The sequence below is a fragment of the Dendropsophus ebraccatus genome, chromosome 9, assembly GCF_027789765.1.
Source record: "Dendropsophus ebraccatus isolate aDenEbr1 chromosome 9, aDenEbr1.pat, whole genome shotgun sequence".
NCBI lineage: Eukaryota > Metazoa > Chordata > Amphibia > Anura > Hylidae > Dendropsophus > Dendropsophus ebraccatus.
In genome coordinates, this window is record NC_091462.1 from 108,002,913 (window position 1) to 108,022,723 (window position 19,811).

General features: G+C 43.7%; 1 protein-coding gene across 2 annotated transcripts in view; it reads left to right on the forward strand.

The window, feature by feature from the left end:
* Positions 1 to 19,242, forward strand: part of AXIN1 (axin 1) — a 38,688-nt gene extending 19,446 nt beyond the window's left edge. The window contains exons 3-11 of one of the 2 annotated variants that reach the window (XM_069984280.1): positions 2,382 to 2,522; positions 2,642 to 2,741; positions 4,139 to 4,276; positions 6,187 to 6,740; positions 8,213 to 8,389; positions 9,261 to 9,506; positions 10,684 to 10,791; positions 12,172 to 12,336; positions 14,270 to 19,242. In XM_069984280.1, coding sequence (XP_069840381.1) covers positions 2,382 to 2,522; positions 2,642 to 2,741; positions 4,139 to 4,276; positions 6,187 to 6,740; positions 8,213 to 8,389; positions 9,261 to 9,506; positions 10,684 to 10,791; positions 12,172 to 12,336; positions 14,270 to 14,396 — 1,756 coding nt within the window. In that variant the 3' untranslated portion in view covers positions 14,397 to 19,242. The remainder of the gene's footprint in view (positions 1 to 2,381; positions 2,523 to 2,641; positions 2,742 to 4,138; positions 4,277 to 6,186; positions 6,741 to 8,212; positions 8,390 to 9,260; positions 9,507 to 10,683; positions 10,792 to 12,171; positions 12,337 to 14,269) is intronic. The other variant, XM_069984282.1, reaches the window with a different exon arrangement.
* Positions 19,243 to 19,811: the final 569 nt, after the last annotated feature.

The window sequence follows — 19,811 nt, forward strand, 5'->3', positions numbered from 1 at the left end:
ACTGCTGTGTACGGGAAGAGATCAGCAATCTCCGGCCTTATACTCGCCACCTGTTTCACAACTACAACTCCCATCAGGGCCTAGAGAAACACAGCTCTAGCCAGAAGTACAGCTCTCACCACTGCTGCCGATGTTATAGAAGTGCCGTAGCTGATATAATACTTGTGATGTAACAACAGGATTGGCAATGAGCAGGGAAGGAGGAGTAGTACAGGCTGATGGCCGCTTTATACTCTACTCTGTAGTATTTTGGAGTCCGTCGGCCTGTGGAAACTGAACTGGATGAAATACCCCTATAATCCCTTCCACATGGATGCATCCTGAGCCCCAGCAGTTATTGCACAAGCTCTTACTCTATCAGCATTTTATGTATCTCTATCAGGGCTCAGTCTACCTTTATTTTTGCTTAAATTGGTCATCGATTTCCTACGGGTCCTATTAGACGGGCCTAATCAATAATGTAAACGAGTGCTGAAATGCTAGATCGGCAATCATTGTTGCGTTTACATGAAGCGATAATTCGCCCGATCGTTTAGCAATTTTGAAGCAACGATTTTGTTTTTATAACGATCAGCGTTTAGACGAATAAATCGTTAGAAAATTCCTACGAAAAATCGTTATTGCGATCGTTTTTAAGATCGCCTTAGCCCATCTTTCACATAGGGTGAATCTTTGAAAGACTGTTTACATGAAGCGATCTGCGAATTTTTAAGATTTCTCACTCGTCTCCTCATTGCTTGCTGTGTTTACTCGGAATGATTATCGCTCAAATGCGATCGTTATTGTGAATATTCGAACAATAATTTGTTCCATGTAAACGCAACATTAACTGGGCCTATTACATGGCTGATTGTTTAGCAAGGGCTGCGCAGAGATCGTTTGGGATGTCCATGCAGCCCTTGCCCTAAAGTGTTTATACATTACCTCTCCACACTCTAGGTTGCTCAGCCAATCAGCCAATCGGCCAATGATGGTTTGTCAGATGATCGCTGTTTCCTGTTACAAGGAGCAATAATCTGCCTGATTCTCCGATTATCGCTTCCTGTAATAGCGCCCTCTGTCCGGAGAAGTTGATGCCCAGTAACGTCTGGTATGGCTCCCTGAGGTCTCCTACCACTTACACACAATCTTTCCAGGATAAGAGGGCATTCACACGTCCTGTGCACAGTCCATAATTACGGACGCTGTATTACAGAACGGACGTCATCATTCATTATGATTCCAGGAGCTCGAAACTTTTTAAATCTTCGTGCTACTGTACTGACACATCATGGATAGGAGAGAGAGGAGATGCTTCATGTGTATAAATAACTACCAGAGAGTACATTGAATCATTGAATTATAATTGTTGTTGCTCCCTTTCAGAGATTGTGGAGAGAGAGAGAGGTGCAATACTCACCTAATCTAGCCGATGTATGTGAGTGGTCAGCGCTGTACCCGTCATAGAAACTTCCGGAGTAACTGATGACCGTACTTTTCCTGGTGACATCAACCGTTGTGAGCCCACTGCACACGTGGTGGCACCTGGCTGCTGAGCTGAGAGCCACCCTTATTAGTCGACATGTAGTGATCTCCATTTTAATGGTTTAGATAATATCAGAGAGAAGTCCGAGCATTTTTAATAAATGACAGGTGTCAGGGGAGAACATAGCACTGAAGCATTGCTTACCTCTCCCCCCGTGTCTCCGATGCACCGTCTGACCGGCCCCGGGACCCCCGCCGGAAGGCATCTTACCTTGAGTTGTGATGATGAAGGGGGGGGGGGGGGGGGTAAATCCCTGTCCTGGCTAATGGACAGCCCACTCATCCAATCGGTGACTGAAGTGGCGTCCCACCCCAGTCACTGACTGGCTGAGCAGACTGTCAATCAACCGGTTCGTGACGTCAGCAGCACAGTAGTTCCCAGAGCCCAGCGGGGTCCCGGAGCGGCGTACCAGTTCTGGAGAGGCACAGGAAGATGAGAAACTGGCTGGTCTGTTATAGTCCCCCCTGCCCCTGGAGTTTGACTTTTTTTTTTACTAGTGACGGACTTCTCCTTTAAATAGTGTGGCTGCATGTCATTGGTGGTTCATTGTTTAAATAGTCGAGATTTTGGGGAGCCAGTCCGTTGTTGGATCTGCTTATTTAATCTTTTTAAGGCAGCAGACTGTATAGGTAAATCACAGATTAAATTGATCCATAACTGTGTATTAGAACGTCGTGCCCTCCTCCTATATAGCCAGCGAGAGACCCGGCGGCTGTAGAGGATGATGGCAACGGCCCCACAATGATGGGGACGCTCCACATCTCCGTAACAGCAGAAATTATATCAGTGAATTTTTTTTCAGCAGCTTTTAGTTTGACTTGATCCTATAGTAATGTGTTTCCTTTATCCCTTGCAGGCCGGGAACGTGGAGGGAGCCGGTTAACCCTTACTATGTCAACACTGGGTATGCAGTGGCACCCGCCACCAGTGCCAACGATAGTGAACAGCAGAGTATGTCTAGTGATGCGGATACCATGTCTCTGACAGATAGCAGCGTGTAAGTGCCACCGATGTCATTGTACTCGCACTATTGTTCACTGTCTTTCTACTTTCCTCTCTGTCACCGATGATAACAATTGACGCGTATTGATTATTTGTTTTTATCTTTTATGACAGCGATGGGGGGATTCCACCCTATAGACTACGGAAGCACCATCGTCGCGAGATGCATGAAAGTGCCAAAGCCAATGGACGCGTGCCACTACCTCACATTCCAGTAAGTGATGGAGATCAACGTCTACAAGACATTTGCATTCTTAACCTTCTCCCACCCTGCTACATCATAATACATTTTAGCAGAAACCGCTGTAATAGGTCATAGGATGGTGACACTGGAGGTATCATCCTATCAATAACCAACTCAAAGGTATCCCCATCACCTGAACTTTTGTTAGGTGATAGAGAATGCAAAAGAAAGCAAAAATTGCTTTCTTTTGAAGTTTGGCCTAGTTCTCCCTCCATACAGTCGACATGGGTTGCCTAGGTATCCTTAGCTCTGAGGGTGCTGGTCGAGCTGTGCCGTCACTTGGGTGGTCGGGATCCTCGGGAGCAGTAAATTTTGCTCCTTCCCTCCCCTCCACTGTGTCTTGTCTTGTTGTTGGCGCCATGGCTTTCTCCCCCATTTATACAAAGGAGATCGATGTCACTTCTATACTGTTCAGTCCCTGTTCACTGTACATTGACGTCTATAACTCCCACCCTGTAAGTCATGGTACCCCAACCTGCGGCTCTCCAGCTGTTGCAGAACAACTCCTCCCATCATCCCATGTAACAGTCGCTGTCAGGGTATGGTGGGAGTTATGTAACAGCTGGAGGGTTGCAGGTTCGGGATCACGGCTGTGAGGCGTCAGTCACAGCGGATGAATCCCTCCCTTATATTCCCCTAGTTTGTCATGTTTAATGCATTAGCCCATGTTTCCAGCCGAGGACATGATCGTAAATAAAAATGGTCGGCTCGGGTAATTGAATGTGACACACGGCTTCCGTCTCCATGATTAAAGTCATGCAAATCCCAATCCCGTCGCCAGAGCCGTGTGGCGTGTGGGAAAGTGTTTATAAGGAGCTATAACCACTCATTTAGCCGCACCCGGGGATTAATCTGCCGGTGTCACAACACGCAGCCAACCTCTATGGATATCCGATAACTCGTCCAGCGCCCGTTTGGCGCATTATGGAATCCTTTGCATAAAACGCTTCACTCGCTGTTTCTATGTTTTGCTGTTTACATCGATACTAAGCTGACCGCACAAAGTGTTTTCACACATGAGGATCGGGTGTCTCGCTATTGATCTGGAGTCCGCAGTGCAGAGATGGCTCAGGGACATTAATATTGATAGGACTGTGATCTGTTACTGCTGTAATATTACATTACTGCAGCATCAACGACCGAAGGTTTCGCAATTGTTGCAAGGCCTGAGTGACTGCGGCTTTCCGCATTGGGCTATGGGCCATGTTTCTGCAGTTCGTGGCAGATCAGGCGCTGCTTTCCAGCTCTGTACTCCAGTGTAATATGTATCCCCTGTACGCTTTCTACACATTTGTTGTTTACCATGTTTTGGGGTAAACCCTTATCAGAACAGAACCGTTCAGTGCCCACTTTTATTGTCTCCCCAGCGTACATATCACATACCAAAGGATATTCACGTTGATCCTGAAAAATTTGCTGCTGAGCTCATCAGTCGCCTGGAGGGAGTGCTGCGAGAGCGCGAGGCCGAACAGAAGTTAGAGGAGCGACTGAAACGCGTGAGAGCTGTAAGTATTCGCTTATGGGTTCTGCTCGTCTAACCCCTTCATGTCCACAATACACATATATACCTTCCTACTGCACATGCCTCATGCGGTAGAAACGTGTATATATGTTCCTGTAGTGAAGGGGATTTTAATGTGTATAAGTCCCCTAAGGGACCTATATATGCAATATAAAATGTGTACATTAAAAAAACAAACAAACATTTACATTACCCCCTTTCCCAATATACGATAAAATAAAAAATAAACATATTACATATTGAGTGTGCGGAATTGTCCAATCTATTAAAATAGAACAATAATGTTCCCGCATGGTGAACGGCGTAAATGAAAAGTGAAATAAAAAACACCAGAATTACTGACTACTGATGTCTTTTCTCTTACACCAATACGATACCATTACAAACTAGAGGTCATGGTGCAAAAAATGACACCCCAACCAACCCTGAAGGTGGAAAAAGTAGAAGCGCTATGGCTTTAATTTGACCCAGACGCCTGGGCATCAATGACCTTCGCTCATGGTAGGAGTTAAAGTTTTGCAGCAGCCATAAAGCCGCTGCTTGGGGGATCATAGGGTTAAAGCTGTGCAGTGATTCTGTACAACCTCCATCATGCTCCTATGGTCAAAGGCTGTCCTGGCATAATCGGGGTTGTAGTTCTGCAAAATCTTGAGACCCTCTGGGTAGTTACCCTTGAGATGCTGCGCCACAACCACGTACACTTCCACAGGAAACGCAACCCGGCGGTCTTTGGTCACATGACGTTTTGTAGCTTAAGTGGTTGTTATAACCCTAACCTGATATAGGGGGATGAGTGTGCTCGCTCTACCTGCAGTGTGTTGTGTTGCTCATTCTTCATTACAGCGGTTCTCCGAGTACGTACGCAGCCTGCTCCCTTCTCTCACAGCCGGACAGCTTGGCCTTTAGCTCATATATTATTTACATGGCACTAAACCTCTCCATGCTGGGGTATCCAGGAGGCTCGATCAATGCTATACAACCTTTTTCTATCTGTAATCTTCACTTACTATTCAGCAGGCGCAAACAATGAGAAAATGCCACTTATAGTTAACATGTGAAAGCAAAAAGCTGTGGTGCAGCTGCCCCACCTAGTGGTTAAGCTCTATATGGCAAGAAGTTTTCTTTTTTCCACAAGTTTTGTTGTGTTAGTTCTAAAAGTCCTTCTTACATACAGATAAATCGCTGTAGCTAGCACCCGCTTTGCAAGCGACAAGCGTTTTTCTTTCTCTTTTAGATAAGCATTTAGACGAAACAAGAAGTTATCCAGTGCTACAAAAACATGGCCGCTTTCTTCCAGAGACAGCACCACTCTTGTCTCCAGTTTGGGTGCAGTTTTTTTTTTTACTTATTTCCATTGAAGTGAATGGAGCATAAGTGCAAACCACACCTGACCTGGAGACAAGAGCGGTGCTGCCTCTGGAGAAAGTGGCCGTGTTTTTTGTAGCACTAGATAACCACTTTAGTACGATCGAATTTAAATAAAATCGCAATTGTGTTCACACACATATATATATATATATATATATATATATATATATATATATATATATATATATATATATATATATATATATATATATATATATATATATATAGATGCGATCAGCCACATATGAACCAATTTTCAGTTATTGTTTGATCATTGCCGTGTTTACCCCAGAAGATTATCGCTTAAATACAAACGATTTAACAATTTATTGCACAATAATCTGCCCGTGTAAAAGGCCCTTAAGTGCTGAGACCCTTTATTGATTGCTAAAGCAAAGGGTTATCCTCACATCCTGAGGGTTTGGTACACTTGTAGTGCTCCAAGAGCAGAGGTCTGTCTCCTACCTGAATAGTAAGCTGCAGTATATGATGAAGTGACTCTGTTCTTTCTCTTTTCCATCATAGGAAGAAGAAGGGGATGATGCGGACATCTCCTCTGCACCATCTATGGTTAGCCACAAATTGCCTTCAAGCCAGCCTGTGCATCATTTCGGTTCTCGATATTCTGAAATGGGTTGTGTTGGGATGCAGATCAGAGACGCCCATGAGGAAAATCCTGAATCCATTCTCGACGAACATGTGCAACGTGTAATGAAAACCCCGGGCTGCCAATCTCCAGGGCCCGGCCGCCATTCCCCTAAGCCGCGCTCACCAGACGGTCACTTGAGCAAAGGCCTCCCTGTGTCTACGGGAACAGTGCCACCCGGGCACGGCAAGCACTCGGCCAAGTCCGGCTCGAAATTGGAGGCGCCCAACATGTATCACCACAAGCACGTCTATCACCACGTTCACCACCACAGCGGGGTGAAGCCGAAAGAACAGATAGAGGCCGAGGCCACACAGAGAGTGCAAAGCAACTTTTCATGGAATGTAGATCCTCATAACTATGCAACCAAATCCCGAAATTATGCAGAGAGCATGGGAATGGCCCCCAATCCTATGGATTCTTTAGGCTACAGGTATGAGATGGCGTATCTCTCTGCTAGAACTTGCCACAGTTTTTGGTGTAAATTTGTCGGTAAAAAAATTTGTAATTAGTTTTTCCTAATTTTTCTAAATTATATATGTATATTTTTTTTTATAATTTGTCATTTTTCATAAACAGTTTGTCAGTGAATGAGAAGATTATCCAGGGGTTGAAAGTCTTTCCTGACATAACTCTTACAGCTGGGGGTTTGTTACATTGTACCTACACTGTAGTGACCCCTCAGGACAGGAGAGACTCATGCCAGTGCTGGATTTGCACTCAATTCTGACGCCCTGTAAGGGTATGCTCGCATTGAGTAAATTAGGCGGATTTCCCTGGCAGAACTTTCCGCCGCAGAATCCCACCTGTCTGTGTGCCATAGCCTGTCTATGGGAAAGCACACGCTCCTCCGCTGCCGCCACTCTCCGCTCAGAGAGGTGACATGTTACTACCCCGAGCGGCAACAGCATAGAAGAGCGTGCGCTTTCCCATAGACAGGCTATGGCACACAGACAGGCGGGATTCTGTGGCGGAAAATTCCGCTGCGGAATTCCACCTGATTTACTCAGTGTGAACATACCCTAACAAAGACATGACTGTAAACACAGAGTCATTTTAAGTTTCCATCCTCTTATGGTAATCACTAAAGGTTTACACTTACTAATTCCTTAAAGGGGTAAAAAAAAAAAATGCGCCCTTTTTATTGTATGTTCGTGTACCTGTCACTGAAAAAAATGTTGGCATGTCAAATGTTTTTATTGTTGTTTTATTGAACGAGCTGCCGTGTGGTCCGTTCTCCGACATGCCTCATAGACGTCCATTCTCCCCGCTCTTTCTCCTGATCGGTTGCGGTCTGAACACCCAGACATCGACTGATCAGAACTTTTGGCATGTCTCTGACATTTTGTTTTTTGGTGACACTGATTCTTTAAAGGGGTTATCAAGCACTACAAAAACACGGCCCCACTCGTCTCCAGCTTGGGCGGGGTTTTGCTGCTGAGTTCCATTGAAGTGAATGGAGCTTAATTGCAAACTGCACCTGAACTGGAGACAAGAGCGGTGCTGTCTCTGAAAGAAAGTGGCCATTTTTTTCTAGCACTGGATAACTCCTTTAAATAGTCTGTAAATCTTGAAAGTTTCCCCTGCCGGGCCTGGTCTAGCCCCTTAATGCCCCATCATGCACTGCACTTACACCTCCATTCCTTAGTGCTGCTTATTACTGTATATAGGTTGGTAGTGGTAAATGCCAGGTTAGAGCTTGCAGGAAGCATGGCGGATTCTGAATGCAGCTCTGGATGTGAATAGAGGAAGACTCCTTGATCGGTACAGAATATTAACCCATTGCAGACTGCTGTGCACCCGGTGCCGGATCTGCTACATGCCTGGCCGCACCATTATTACTGTGTAAGGATTTCTCGTCTTTTACGTTCCCATGTCACTTACATCTCACAATCTTTCATCCAGTGGTAAAGTAAGCATGTTGGCCAAGAGGAACGCAAAGAAAGTGGATTCTGGGAAGCTTGAGAGCGCGGCGCATGACATGCCTGTGGTTCCGGAGGATGCCGAGCGACACCAGAAGATAATGCAGTGGATAATGGAAGGAGAGAAGGAGATCAGCAGACACAAGAAAACCGTCCATAGGTGAGCGATGGGCTCACCCGCATATCATACTACTTTATAGTTCTTTGGTTCAGTCTCCCTTTGCATCCAGAGCTGTATTCAGAGTTCTGCTGATGGCTTCTTATAAACCCCTTCCAAGACACACCTCCGTATTCTGAAACGTACTAAGAATGGGCGTCAATGGAACGGTTGTCACATGACACTGTTCTACTCCACTCCCTTTCTGTAGGTTTGCCAGAGAGCTCATTTATCCCAGCAGTCTCATAGACTGTGCATGCATTGTGTTCTGACAGACTCGGGGTGTGGTGTTCTTAAAGGGTATGTTCATCAAAAAAAATTCTTTTAAATGAACTGGTGCCAGAAAGTGCAACAGATTTGTAATTTACTTCTATTAAAAAATGTCCAGTACTTCCTTAACTTATCAGGTCCAGAGCAGCAGCAAGTCTCCATAGGGATTCTTTCCAGTCTGACACAGTGCTCTCTGCTGCCACCTCTGTCCATGTCAGGAACTGTCTGCATCAGTAGATCATCCCCATAGAAAACCTCTCCTGCTTTGGACAGTTCCTGACATGGACAGAGGTGGCAGCAGAGAGCACTGTGTCAGACTGGAAAGAATACACCACTTCCTGCAGGACATACAGCAGCTGATAAGTACAAGAAGACTTGAGATTTTTTTTTAATAGAAGTAAATTACAAAATCTCTGGTACTTTCTGGCACCTGTTCATTTGGAAGAAAAACAAAAATTGGGGGAGAGCAACCCTTTTAAGATCACTGTGGGTCCTGTGGATGCGGTATGGTGTTAGCCAACCAGTTTTATAGGACACCTATCATAATAATATGCTCTCCTATGACAGACCTGGATTCTTAGATTTTACTTTTTTTTTTCTGCAGCTCATCAGGTGCCAAGAAGCAGTCCGCTCATGATGTGCCTAGACCACTCTCCATAGAACGGCCGGGTGCAGTCCATCCTTGGGTCAGCGCTCAGCTACGCAACGTGGTGCAACCCTCTCACCCCTTTGTCCAAGACCCCACCATGCCGCCCAATCCTGCTCCTAATCCACTGACGCAGCTGGAAGAGGCACGCCGGCGGCTGGAAGAGGAGGAGAGAAAAGCTGGAAAAATGCAAGTGAAGCAAAGGTATCCAGCAGCTTACTGTGTTATCCAACATTTTAGAGGGGGTTTTCTTCTATGTCATGGTAAATGCCATTGCTTCATGCTCCTGGGGGTCTGATCTCGGAGACCTCCATCAGTCCTCTCATTCAGTACTGCCTCGCTTTGTAAGGTTTCCATGCTGAGCGGCATCCTGTCCGCCTGCTGTGCCAGGGAACCGAAGCCCCATAAACCTACGTAGCGGCCTCCTCTGTTCTTCCTTCTGGAAATGTGTAACTCAATCCACAACTGTGTAATGCCGTATGACACAGACAGTGAGAACTCGACTTTTGAAATCAATTGTAGACATTCATAATTTACCTTTTTTTCCCATTTTCTTTAGTTCTCTTATTTGTACTTATCAGCTGCTGTATGTCCTGCAGGAAGTGGTGTATTCTTTCCAGTCTGACACAGTGCTCTCTGCTGCCACCTCTGTCCATGTCAGGAACTGTCCAGAGCAGCAGCAAATCCCCATAGAAAACCTCTCCTGCTCTGGACAGAGGTGGCAGCAGAGAGCACTGTGTCAGACTGGAAAGAATAAGACTTGTCTGGGCCTTGGTGTGGATGAGTCCTAAGATAGTAGTTGGATTTTATGCCAGGTCTCCATTATAACCCTCACAAGCGGGGGGCTGTTGTCATCTGTAAAGCGTTAGAAGTGTCATCATAAGCAATGGTCTTAGCATAGAAGACGACAGCTGTTGGTTATACAATATAAAGGGACTTAGGGGCGGTGTCTGTACGTTCATAGGTGTCAATCATTCCCATTGTAGCGGTGCTGCTCATAGTCTCAGTCTCTTACTTTGCTCGGAGTTTACAGATAGACCAGGATGTGTGGGAGATCCTGCTGGAAGCCATGTAGGCCTCGTCATTGGTAGAGAACCTTCATCTGTGGGGGGATATCCCATATATAACATCTGGTAAATGTCCTGATCCGCAGCCATATCCTATAATACAGGAGAGCTGTTCCCTACCCCGGAGCTAAGCCCCTGATTTGATGCATTACATGCGATGTAGCAGAGTTGGTTCTGTTGCAGTGGTTGATGGATGTAGTGATGTCTTGACATCGACTTTCCAACTGGCGCATGCTGGGAGTTGTAGTTTTGCAGGGTTGTGGCAGGTGTAGTAGTAGTAGTACATTTTCTAACCTATGAGGGTTATTCTCTAGGTATGTTCAAGAGGTTATCCAACGGGGGCGCTCCTCTGTCAGGCCACCGTATATTCCACTGCTGAATGTGGTACCAGCGGTCTCCGACATGGACCTCTCAGAGTCACAGTATGTGCCGCTCTTCTTTTCCATGTTTCAGTTTGTCTAGTAATAAGTCGTGTTGTCACCTAGCGCCCCCCCTCCATGTGCGTCTTCCTCCTCGGTTATTCCTCCCTTCCCCCCCCAATCCTCCTCCGCTGTGTATTATTAATCCTCGTAGTCTCCCCTTGTCTGGAGGAAATGTAGACGTTCGTTGTTCTGTGCCCATCACATGGCGTGTAGAGGGATGATGGGAGTTGTAGCTCATTTATTAGCATGCATTTCACTTATTCCCATTGCTTTTAATGGGATACACGATCATTAGGTAGCAAATACATTCGCCTAGATGAGTCCCCTGACATGGTGACCCCCCCGATGTGCAACCTCTACATCCATTGTGGTGTCCACCCAACTATGTAGGTCAGCAGACACCCGTTCTCTCTCCTCTGCATCTGACATCTATAAACTATCCTGTGGATATGCTATAAATGCTGGAATACCCCTTTAAGAACATGTTGCATCACCTGCTGCCCGGCTGGCAGGGCGCCATGTAGTTGCATTTTCTGCATACTCCGGTCTCCTGGTATGATGGGGGGTTTACACGGCCATCACATCAGGGGTGCGCTGCCGCCTCCGCTCTTGTATTTCCTTCTCATACATGCAGGGATGAAACCTGAGCAGAAATCTAAATAGAGGGCGGTGGGGTGCCCGGCCCAGTCACCTCCGCAGCCAACCGAGCGCGGTTACCCGGCAACGCTACAGAAACAATAGCAAATAATGGAACATTCCTCCGCCGTAGGACGTACTCGCTGTGCTGAAAAGTCGACTTGTGCTGCATTGCTTTACTGCTGGATGTATCACGGTGACATTAGAGAACCTCATTCCTCTCGGCGTGTTAAATTAGGTTAAAGTGGAAAATGTGGTTAGTATGGAAATAAAGGAAACTGAAGAAGTACGCGGCATCGGTGCCAACAAAGCCGCCGCTGCCTCTTCTGTCAGCGTCAGCTGGTGGCAAGATGAAAAGTCAGTCCCGACACTTGTACGAACCAGTGTTTATCCCATCACTATAGCACAACCACCATAGCCAAACCACACTATAGTGATGGGATAAACACAATGTCAGCGCTGGGAAGGACTTTTCATATTGCCTTATGGGATGTCTCCTGTCACCACCGGAACGGATGTACCGACCACACACCTTGTACCGACCACACACCTCTGCGCAAACCTGCACGCAGTGTGTATGTAGATAGATGGCCGAGTGATGAGACCTTGCCCACCGTATGGTTGAAGTGTTAGATTGGCTCATATCATGACATCTATAAAGAGAGTCAAGTCCACAGTCTCTCTAGTTCCTAGCTTACATTGGCTGCCGATTTAACCCTTTAACTCCCTTTTTTTCTTTGCCAGGCTTAAGCCGCAGAAGAAAGACAGCAAAAGCTCCGGACCCGGTGAGAACGTGGTGGTGGCTTATTACTTCTGTGGAGAACCCATTCCCTACAGGACCATGGTGAAAGGTCGAGTAGTGACCCTGGGACAATTCAAGGAGCTGCTAACCAAGAAAGGAAATTACAGGTAAACACGATATTATACCCATCAGGGAGACTTGTGGCCTATCCACAGGACATGCTGTATGTGTCCCCTAGGTTTGGGGTTCACCTCTAGAACGTGCAGCTATTGAGAGATCTACGGCTCTAGGCGCACACACAACTTGCACAACCACTGTTGGCATTAATGGGAGTTAAGATACCACTTTAAAAGCTATGCTCTTATGTAATTCTGGGAGTTGCGCCAATGCTCCCATTAAAGTCAATGAAAGTCACAGAAATGATATAGCTCATTGGCCTGTCAGGCATCTGATCTAATATAGATGGCTTCAGACATATAAGCTTTTATAACCCACTTTAATGGGTGTTCTCAACTGGGTATGTTATTCCCTAGCCACAGAATAGAGGATAACAAGCTAATGACTGGAGGTTTTAGTGGTCAGTCCCCCACCACCCCACCAATCGGCGTGTTGTCCTGTATCCTGCTGGTAGGGGGCTGACATGCTCAGATGGAAATATCCCTTTATGGTGCGTTCACACCTACAGGATCTGCAGCTGATTTTCTGCAGCAGATTTCAGTTAAAGAGGACCAATCACCTAAAAATCACTGTCCCTATTATCAAAGGAAATCTCTCCCTAAGTCTATCTATGAAGATACAGACTGCCTGTGCAGTCTGTATCTTATCCCTTTACCCAATTCTCTTGATAGCTGAACGAAGGCCGGGCGCCGCCATCTTGATGACGTCACTTTGCGTTTCACCGCTGGAACGCAAGTGACGTATTCAAGATGGCGTCGCCCGGCCTTCCAGCACCGAACAAGAGCATCCTTTACCTGTTCCTCTTGTTTGCTGCAGCAAGGCCGGCACCGCCATCTTGATTTCGTCGCTTGCGTTCCACCGCTGGAACGCAAGTGACGTATTCAAGATGGCGGCGCCCGGCATCAGACTGCAACGGACAAGAGGATCAGGTAAAGTATAAGATACAGACTGCAAAGGCAGTCTGTATCTTCATAAATAGACAAAATGAAGATAGACTGCTGTTGCAGTCTGTATCTTATACTATACCTGTTCCTCTTGTTCGGCCCGGCCGCTGCCTTCTTGATTACGTTACTTGCGTTCCACCACTGGAACGCAAATGACGTAATCAAGATGGCGGCGGCCGGCCTTGCTGCCGCTGTGGATGACGGGAGCTTCCTGTCTCGAGCCGGCTCTTTTGAAAAGAGCCGACGCGAGACAGTGAATTGAAAAGTTAATAAAACAAAAACGCGGCCGAAAAAATAAATAAGTATTTACAAATGTAATTAAATAAATAATTACATTGAATTAGAAAATAAAAAAAATTAAAATTTCTTCCGTGATTGGTTCTCTTTAAATAACTGAACACAGCATCAGATTTGATGCTGTGTTCAGTTATTTAACTGAAATCTGCTGCAGAAAATCAGCTGCAGATCCTGTAGGTGTGAACGCACCCTTAAGGACCAAATAGGCCTGGCCCTTAAAGGGGTTTTCTGGTGAGCAGAAAATGTCCAAAGCCGCCTGCTCGCTAGTGCTCATTTTCTTAGATCCCGCATCCTGGAAGTAAACCTGAGAGATTGGGAGGGGCCGGGGCTAAGCTGTGGGCGATCATCATTTGTGGACAGAACCATGGCCACATTCAATGTCAAATAGCTGTATGGTGTATCCGATATTTTGGAGACATTGTGCAACTATTGGACAGCACATGCGGGAGTGTTTCACTTGCATGCGATGATCGCGACTTGGCCCCGCCCCCCTCTCCCTGTTTCAGACGGGACTAAAGAAAGAAGGTTTAGAAGGCTTTAGTTGTCTTCAGCTCGCTGGACAATCCCTTTAAGGGGTAATGTCATATTTATTTTATTGGCCTATCCTTAGGGGGTACATAGCCACCTCCTGCCATGTACAACTCTTTGATGTTAACCCTCTCCCTTCTGCCTCCTCTTCTAGGTATTACTTCAAGAAAGTAAGTGATGAATTCGATTGCGGAGTGGTATTCGAGGAAGTGCGGGACGATGACTCTATTTTACCCATTTATGAAGAAAAAATCATTGGGAAAGTAGAGAAAATTGACTAAAGTCTTCAGAAGGAGAAGGAAGTGTCTGGAATGAAGCCTTGCTCTCTAATATATGCTGGAACGGGGGACTCCCTGCGGTCCCCTCGCTGTCATACTTGGTGGTACCTGGTCCTAGAGACGAGAACAGATACTGTACAGCAGTCTCCCTGCCACCAGCGGAGGTGCTGTGGGAGGCGTGTGGCGCCCTCTGTGGAGGGTGCGAGTAGTTGGTGTAATGTAGCGGTGTACAGCGGGAACAGAACCTTGGTTATGAAAGCTGCATATTTTTGATACCTTGAAATAAACGGGAAGATGATTTCCAACGTCACAGTGCTCTTAAGTACATTCAGACAGCGGTGCTGAGGTCACCAGACGTCACCTTGTCGGGTCAGGAGTAACACAAGGACATTTACCACCTGCAAACAACGAAAAAAGTTTTGCAGTTTGGAGATTCATTTCCAATATTCATCATCCCCCTCCCCCTGAAAATTTGAATTTTTAATTATTTTTTTTTTCCCTGCAGTTACAATAAATCTATTTTCTGGTTCCAGAAGTGACCTCTAACCTGTGACCGTTTGCAAAACGGCAACTCCCAGCATGCCGACTGTTCTCGTTTTGGAGGGTCCCAGGTTGGGGGTTATGCGCAGAGCCCGAGATGTTGGTACATAAATATGTATTATGATGTCTGGCTATTTTTTTAAAGAAACTTCTTAAAAAGTTTATAAAAATTTTTCGGAAATAGAAATCCAAGTGGAACGCCTATGGATTCCCGAGTTAATATTATGTATTAAAGTGATCTATTTATGTGTAAAGCTTATCTGTATATGGGTGGAGTTACTGCTGGGTACAGGAATGAATGGTCCAATATAAGGGTCCTAAAAAGATGGCTGCTTTCTATCTGAAAAAGCGCCACTCTCAGCCTCAGGTTGTACGTGGTATCACAATTTGGCACCATTTAAGTCAATGGAATTGAGCTGCCCACGAACTGAGGACAAGAGTGGCCCTATCTCTGAGTAACAAAAAGCAGCTATATTTTTTATTTTATTTTTTTTGCAGTTCAGTTACATTGAAATGAATAGAGATGAACTGCAATACTACAAACAACCTGAAGATGGGTGTGGTGCTTTTTTTTCCCCGCACACAGTGTTTGATAAATCTGCCCCTCTGGTCTCATGCTCTTTGCGTTTATTTCTAATCCGTTTTATGATTGCCCAACGGACAAAAAAATTCATGTAGAACGTGATATCTGGCAGTAGCTACAATGGTCTGTGGTCCTCCCCCGAGACATTGTCCATTTTTGCCAATAATTTTTTCAGCATTATATGAAGAACACCACAAATACTTGTCTTGAACCGATCTGCAGAGTTCTGAACTTTAATCACAACAAGAGCTGCATTCACAATTCTGCTAGTTTCCTTTTATGTATGCAAGTTAGCTCTCCTCAGGAGGATGTATACGCTCTAGTGCCACCTATAGGTAGCTACTTGACTCGTGAAATGTAAATAGGCATTGTTGCTGAGCCATACCAACCTATAGAGAGCAGTATTGTTGGGTCTTGGATCGGGTTAGTACAGAGGCCTTAGATCTGATGAAGCGCGCATGCGCGAAATGGCCGTCATGTCTAGTTTGTCTATGTGAAGTGGTTTGGCGTCTGAATAGCGACATGCATCGAAGTTTGTAACTAGGTGATAGAATAAAGACCCATTGCAACTTTCTGGTGAGTGCCCTCAGCTTTTACTGAACTTGTTGTTGCCAGGGTATTATTGGTTACAGAAGAACCCTTGATGTTGCTTAGGGGAGTCTACTGGTTCTCATAGAGGTGAATCCATCTGGTGTATGGAGTCTAAAGGTGCACAGCAGTGTCTTGACTTAGGGTCCTATTACACAGGGCGATTGTCGTGCGGAAAATCGTTTTATCATTAGAATTTAAACGATAATTGCAGGCAACGACTGAAAAATTGTTTGTGTGTCAGTGATAAACAATCTGGTTTGCAATCGTTTCATCTAATAGGACCCTAACATATTAATATCAGTGAAAAGAAGGGACTGAGACCCTTTGGTTCTTGGAGGCATAAGCTGGCCCCAAAACAGTCTGGCCCTTCCCCATAGGCAACACGTGAATGCATGGCACTGCTAAACGTTCATGTGTATGAGGAAGCTGGGAGGGATGACTGTCAGCCGATTGATTGTTACTGAGGCTCTATGGCAGTCTTTGCAGGCAGTGCTTCATGGGAAAACATATGCAAATTAGTTCTTCATAAGGAAAGTAACTGTTCATTTTAGAAGTCAAAATCTCTTAAGGGTCAAGAACCCCCAAACAGCAGTCTACAATCGACTCTACAGAGCGTTCCCTGTCATACTCATAGACTTATGCCGGCAAATTGTAAATGCAGCTTTTGGTGTGATTGGAGCACAGGGTACGGTTATAAGCTAAAGTCAAGACCTAGTTGTCTCATGTCTATCACAACCATCACATTTTGCTTTAAAGTTTCTTGGAAGTTCCCGGCATTATCTTATTGGGACATCTGGTTTAGGATTCTTCTGACCACATCTCATTGCGGTAATTTTATCTTTTCCATTTTACGGCCGTTTTTTTTTTTTTCCCTTATAGTGAAGCTGGTGTTTATGGAAACACTGTGTATTATTCTTATTAAAAATTAATTCCAGTATTTTATCCTGATCTCAGTGTTTTTCGCTTTGGGAACTTGCCCTTTCCTGCCAGCACCTCCTCAAAACTTTTAACAATTTTACAAAAATTTATGTAAAAAATTGCTAGTTTGCTATCAATAAATTCTGTGCCAAATGAATACAGCAAGAGTTAATTGTAGAATTTTTAAAGTAATTCTACAATGGGGCGGGGACTAAAAAAAATTTCCATCATCGTGTTGGATGGGGACTTTTCCGGGACCATTAAGTTTTAAGTATGTGATATTTTTTATTTTTAGGTACATATTTTATGTATTTAGCTGCATAACACAAATACAAAAATCCTTTAGGTTTCTCTGCCAGCTCATTTTAATACATTGTACCAAACGTTAACTTGCCTATAGAATTTTTTTATTTTTTTTATTTTTTCTGCAGCAGTTTAAATTAAATCTTGTGCCACCTTTAACCGCCGCAATGATAATGTGATCTCCCTATTTGAAGGGGCTACTTTTGACCATACAAGAGTATTAAAAAAAAAAAAAAATGGTGCTTTAATGTAAACGGAATTTTTCCTAAGCGTTTTTTGCAAGTTCTAGAACGCGGCCTTATTTGTATCCAGCGCCACAGATGTAGACTATTTTCAGAGAAGGTTCGTGTAAAATTCTGTTCATTAAATACAGTTGTGAATTGAAACTATTTTGTGTATATTATGTTTTCTATTATATAGTATAATATATATATTGCATGTTCTTTGTACATTGCCACTGTTCTATATCGAGGGTTGGAGGTTGCATATTTTTTTTTTTTTTTTTTTGTAAAATCACATCCATAGAATAGAATTATTTTTACAGTATAAATTATCCCGCCACTGTGTTTCAGAGGTCATGTACATAAAATCCAAGGAGAACTTGTTATTGTGTAAATGGATTTGTGAGTATTGTAAGAATTTAAATTTACCTTTTATTCTATCTTTTTGGTGCAAATTTTTTTTCCCCGTTTTTAGTTGAGCATTACATGTTTCCATAATATTATAAAAGAAAAACTGTTTGGGGTTTTTTTATTTTTTTTCCCCTTTTTGAATTTACTTTTTTACAAACTCAGTTGGGGTTTTTATTTTATAAAGGAATTATTTTTTGTTTTCAATTTTAAAGTATAATTTGCTTTTAGATTGTATTCTTTGCTTTTTTTTCCCCCTATAAGAACACAAATAGAAAGTCATTGGCTGAGACTTAAACTAATCTCTGTAAGTTATAAAGAAATGTGTTGGGCTAAAAGGGAAGCCGCGCCCCCTCCCTTTAGGTCCCGCCCTTTCAAAGCGGCAAAAGTTGGCCAACTACAGATAAGTCACAATTTTTAGGCTTGCACAAAAATTGCATCTTAATTTGTAAAGTATTAAATTCCCCATTTCATTTGAAGAACATTTAGTAAATTTTAGCAAAAAAAATTTACATGAATTTTTTTAGAGGGTTGATTTTTAATTTTTTGAAGTTGTCTCTGCATCTAAAGGGATGACATTTTTCCAGGTGCATCTTTTTTTTTTTTTTATGGAAAATAACTTATGTAGTTTTCCACAGTAAGTTATTTTTTTTTTGTCATCTTTTGAACCATTTTTTCTGTATTTGGGGTGGGGGGACTTACAAAATGAAATAAACATAAAATAAAATGTAATGAAAAGTTTTGAAGACACTAGTTTAGGTGATAGAAGAAGAAAAAAATCTGTATGGCTGTTTTAATTTTTTTTTTTAACATACCTCTTGCTTTGTTATCCTTATGTTTAGAAACCATCAGATTTAAAGCCAAAGTATGTTTTAGCCGCAGAATTTTTTTTTTCTTTTTTAATCAAAATGTCATTGGTACTTGTGCTGTCTGTGGGGGAAATATCTATTCTACACATGTATCCAAGTGTAACGCGTTTCGTCTACTTACATATAGATGTTTGTCACAGAGTGCCTTTAAATGTACTACTTCAATGAAACTTCGACATAATGCTTTCTATCCAGGGGATGTGTAAGAATTTTTTTATTCATGTTTTTCCACTTTTTTCTAAAGAGGTTTCCTTTGTAAATATGTACATTGTCTTTAGCAAAAAATTAAAAAATAAAAAAAATAAAAAGCACAGCAGCTTTTCTGAACACGCCTGTCACTGATCAAAACCCCACAGATATTGTCTTGTAAAAAAAAATTTTTTTAAACAAAGGTACTTGGAGATCAATAAAATAAGCTGTCATATGTATCCATGTGTCTTGTGTTTCATTAGTTTTTTTTTAATATCTATACAAACTATTGAAGTGTTAGTACTCTCCTTGCGATAGAGGATAAGTGTTATTGACTGTAATACCCTTTTAACACTGTGTTAAAGGGGTACTCCTCTTATGAAAATTTAACCCTGTTAAATTCCTTCCCATAATATAAGCATGTTTGTATTACACGAATTAGTCCTCGTCTGCAGTACATCCTGACTTACACCCTGAAGCTGCAAAAAACTCCTCACTTCTGGTCTCCAATGCTCTATCCTCCTTTCTGAGTCACATGATCTGTTTCTTTTGTTGCCAGGAAAGCTGTAGCACCTCATCTGTACCCCCACCCACCACTGATATCACACCAATCGTTAAGCACCTGGCCAAGGAGAGGAGAAAGCAATATAAGTGACAGCCTCCTGAGCCGTATAGGGAAAAGAAAACAGTTGTTTAAGTCCCGGACCCTGTCCCACCGCCAAGAAATCCCCTCCGTAAGCCGTACGCGCGGTCACCAGAGATGAGTCAAACGCCCATAGAGAATGACAGCTCCAAT